This window comes from Phytophthora infestans, genomic scaffold (genome assembly GCF_000142945.1).
Source record: "Phytophthora infestans T30-4 supercont1.136 genomic scaffold, whole genome shotgun sequence".
Lineage (NCBI taxonomy): Eukaryota > Oomycota > Peronosporomycetes > Peronosporales > Peronosporaceae > Phytophthora > Phytophthora infestans.
Window position 1 is genome coordinate 131,279 of NW_003303623.1, and position 3,607 is coordinate 134,885.

The window sequence follows — 3,607 nt, forward strand, 5'->3', positions numbered from 1 at the left end:
TTCTCTCGGCGTTCTGTGACGCCGTAAAGACCCGGACGTGACCGATGACCCTCTCTCAGCCGAGACCATGTCTTGCTGCGCGATGCACACTCGGATGGGCTTTAGATGGCGATATGAATCGCGTGCGCCGAGTCCCCGATGCTACTTCGAGTACATGTACCTGATTCGTGGCTGACGTGTGTCCAAGGCGATGTGGGACTTTGCGCATTTGGCGTCCACTCTTCAAAGTGATCCCAGCAGCTCACTCCTCCCGCTCTAAGTCCCAGCCAGCATCGCACTAGCCACCTCAGCCTTGCAGCCGACGTCCTCCGCGACGACGCCCTTGTGACCGGAAGGGTCTCCACTCTCGTGCAACTCCGACATGTGGACGCTCGGCCTCATTTCATGGAGAGCATACGAAAAGAAGATGGCTCCAGCAGCCTTCACCTTCCTCTCGTTCGGCAAGAACAACGCTTCGTCGTCGGATGACAACTCGACGGACCAATCCCGGTGTCTGCTTTAGACTGGCAGTAGCTCGAGTGGCAGCTCCGGCTCGGGTTCGTCGACGTCGACTACCGGTGTGTAGGGCGGAGAAATACGCGTCTCTTATCGGTGTGGACCCAGACATGTTGTTCTACTTGATCGTGGCCGGTATTGCCTGCGTGATCGGCATCCTGTTCGGTGCCTACGCACTTGCTTCTTCATGGTGCCGGATATCCCCACGGTCAGTAAGAAAGGGCTCGATAAAAGCCACCGGCGTGCTCATGATGATCCTCAATCCTCGTGCGCTCTTTGTCCTGATCTCGAGCGCAACGAGCTTCACCGAGAGCAACCCGGACGATCCACGGGAGGGCGTGGCCTTTGCGATTGTAGGCTTGCAGGTCGTGTGTCCTTTGATTCGCCAAGTGTACCTATTCTACCGCACGAGGAAGACGGAGCAGACGAGAAGACGGTGCAGACCACCAAGGCACAGGAAGGATCCGAGGCCTCCTTCGCGCTGGGGGGCGAACCGCAGTACGACAACAACATTATCAACTACCAAAGTCGAGGAGGCTCCATGGCGGACGACATGACGCCCAAGATGCGGAACCCGCGCCAGTACGCGTAGGAGAGACCCCAACTACTACGGCAACCGACCGCTAAGGGGCTGCAGCCACAAGCCAGCAACCAGATGCAACGCACCAACTCGGTCGTGCAGCATTAGAGCCACGGCAACAACGAAGGCGACCTGTGAAAAACCGAAGAGCTGCGGACACTAAACGCATGCATATTCGGCGTCGATATTCCTTTTTTTGCTTGTCTAATAAGCACTTTTGAGTTCTTATGTTTGCAAGTACATGTTGCAGCGGGTTTTGAGGACACATTTAAGGAATGTCTAGTCAAAATTTGAAACAAGTACTGTTGTATTTTCTACACATGTATTGTAATGATTATTTTATTGAACAAAACTCGATACTAAAGTACTATACAGTTAGCATGTATTTGATGTAAGAAAAATCGTGTTTGCTCTTTCGAGCGTTCGCTGAGCGGCTTCAATTGGCAGTTTATACTGGGAGATAGGTAGCGTAAGCTAGCTATCAGCGAGGATTAATTTGTCGTCAACTGGGTCAGCGCTCATGCAACATGAATATGTGGTACATCATAATGCTTTGCAAAGTCAATCTTCCATTTGACAAATGTAATCATGAATTCATCGTGCATTTGCAGTAGGGAACGATTGCGATGATAGATTAATGTACATATTTTGTGTAAATTCGTCTTGGCTGTGAATTTGCCAGCACCTTATAAATGTTTGGTGGTTGGTGGTATGACTGTGCTTGGACATTCTCCATTCACTCGAAAGCCTATGGGAGCATCGATCTATAAACCTCCATCTGTGAATAACTACAACAACAGCATCTGACTTTCAAAACATCTTAACAACAGCCGTTCGATTTCGTGCCCCGTCAAAGGGAAAGGGTGCTAGATTGGAATATTCCAACTCGAATCAACTCGAATCATATGCCGAGCTACACAGACGAAGCTGGCGAAATCGTTCGTCGTCTGATGTGATGGAGCTCGCTACGTTCTTACATCGATGCCGTTCAAAGTATATCGAGTTCAAAGAAAAATACGCAAGCAAGAAGGTGACGGCATTTGCTCCACAGTCATTTATTGATAGAAGCAACGGGTTTCGCGAGACTGCTAATAACAGCTACGGATTCGCTATGGGAAACGTAGCATATGAAGAAGGGGCGGAAATATCGAGATCTGAAATGCGGGCTCATCGTTGCATCAAGCTTTGACACGCTTTCGTCTTGCTGGCCCGTTAACCTCTGTTCATTTATTCGACCTCTGTTGGCCAACTCCTCAAATTGAGCCCCACCCTGCTATAAAGCCCCTGAGGCATTAAATGGAGTACCCCTGGGCACAACTGGTTCGATGTCGCTACCATCGTCCCATTCTACACCGACCTTATCTTCGGTAAGGAGAAGAGCTTCGTCATCATGCGACTATGCCGACTGCTTCGTATCTTCGAATTGGCACACAATCACACCGGAACATACATTCTGCTGCGAGCTATCCGCGCCAGTGTCGCTCCCATTTCCGTGACTCTGATTTTCTTCACGGAAATTGTGCTCTTCTTCTCTGTTGTCATGTACATGGTAGATCCGAGTAACGACCACCATAAACCAGGTTTCTCCGAGCTACTAACCACGGGCTACTTTGTAGTGGTCACTGTGGCCACCATCGGACGGAGACATCACTCCGACGAAAGGCAACGTGGCAAGCCGCTGCTTCGCTGTCATGATTATCATGTCTGGTACGCTCTTCTTGTCCATGCCTCTCGCTATTATCGGAACAGAGCTCGATCGCGCTTGGAAGCAGCACACATAGAGAGTCAAGAAGCTCCAACAACTTCAAGCAGGGTGCTGTGGCGAGGGACTATAATGTCGTGGCTGCTTTCGCTGACGAGACGATAGCTGTCTGGTCTGTGAACTGTTAGGCTGGAAATTGGCTGGTGTTTGGGCTGGTGTCGATGGCGTCATCTGGCCAGATCTGCTGGGGGCACGACCACCACTAGCATGCAGCTCCGACACAACGTTTAATCGCTCGTGGATGACATCAGGAGTTTGAAGGTGATGGTCACGCTAGCCAGGGGCATGGGAAGACATTGGTTTGTGATCAGCACGTTGGAGACTGACGCACTACATCAATCACAAGATTTTTCTCGGGGTTTTGTCTGGTACAACTTCAAGCGAGTTAAGGTTTTTAAAGCTTAGCGAGTTACTCATTTGGCAAAATACCGACCAGGTTATCCTCGGACTTCGAAGAAGAAAAAAAAGTCAGTCCTCACTCGCCGATTTTTTTCAAGGAACTCGCTGGTATCCCCGCCGGGATCTTCTCCGTCAGAGCCGACCCAGCCATACACGTCGCCGCCATCTTCTCCGTTAGAGCGGACCCAGCCATACCCGTCGCCGCCAACATTAGAGCCATACCCGTCGTCGCGATCCCCATGTCAGCTACCCGTGCAATCTGTGACTGTGGAGACCGATAGTAGAACTATCGACCACCTCCGCGGTTACTCAAACAGTGAGCATGGGTCTGCAAATCATAGGAGTGTCGTCGTTTCCACGGAGACCGTTAG

The 3,607-nt window shown here is 50.8% G+C and overlaps 1 protein-coding gene across 1 annotated transcript; it reads left to right on the forward strand.

Moving 5' to 3' along the window:
• Window positions 1-682: 682 nt before the first annotated feature.
• Window positions 683-1,087, forward strand: PITG_20124 (uncharacterized protein; the record flags this gene model as incomplete). The annotated part of the gene is made up of 1 exon (XM_002895739.1): window positions 683-1,087. One exon carries the CDS (start codon window positions 683-685, stop codon window positions 1,085-1,087), a length of 405 nt encoding a protein of 134 aa, XP_002895785.1.
• Window positions 1,088-3,607: the final 2,520 nt, after the last annotated feature.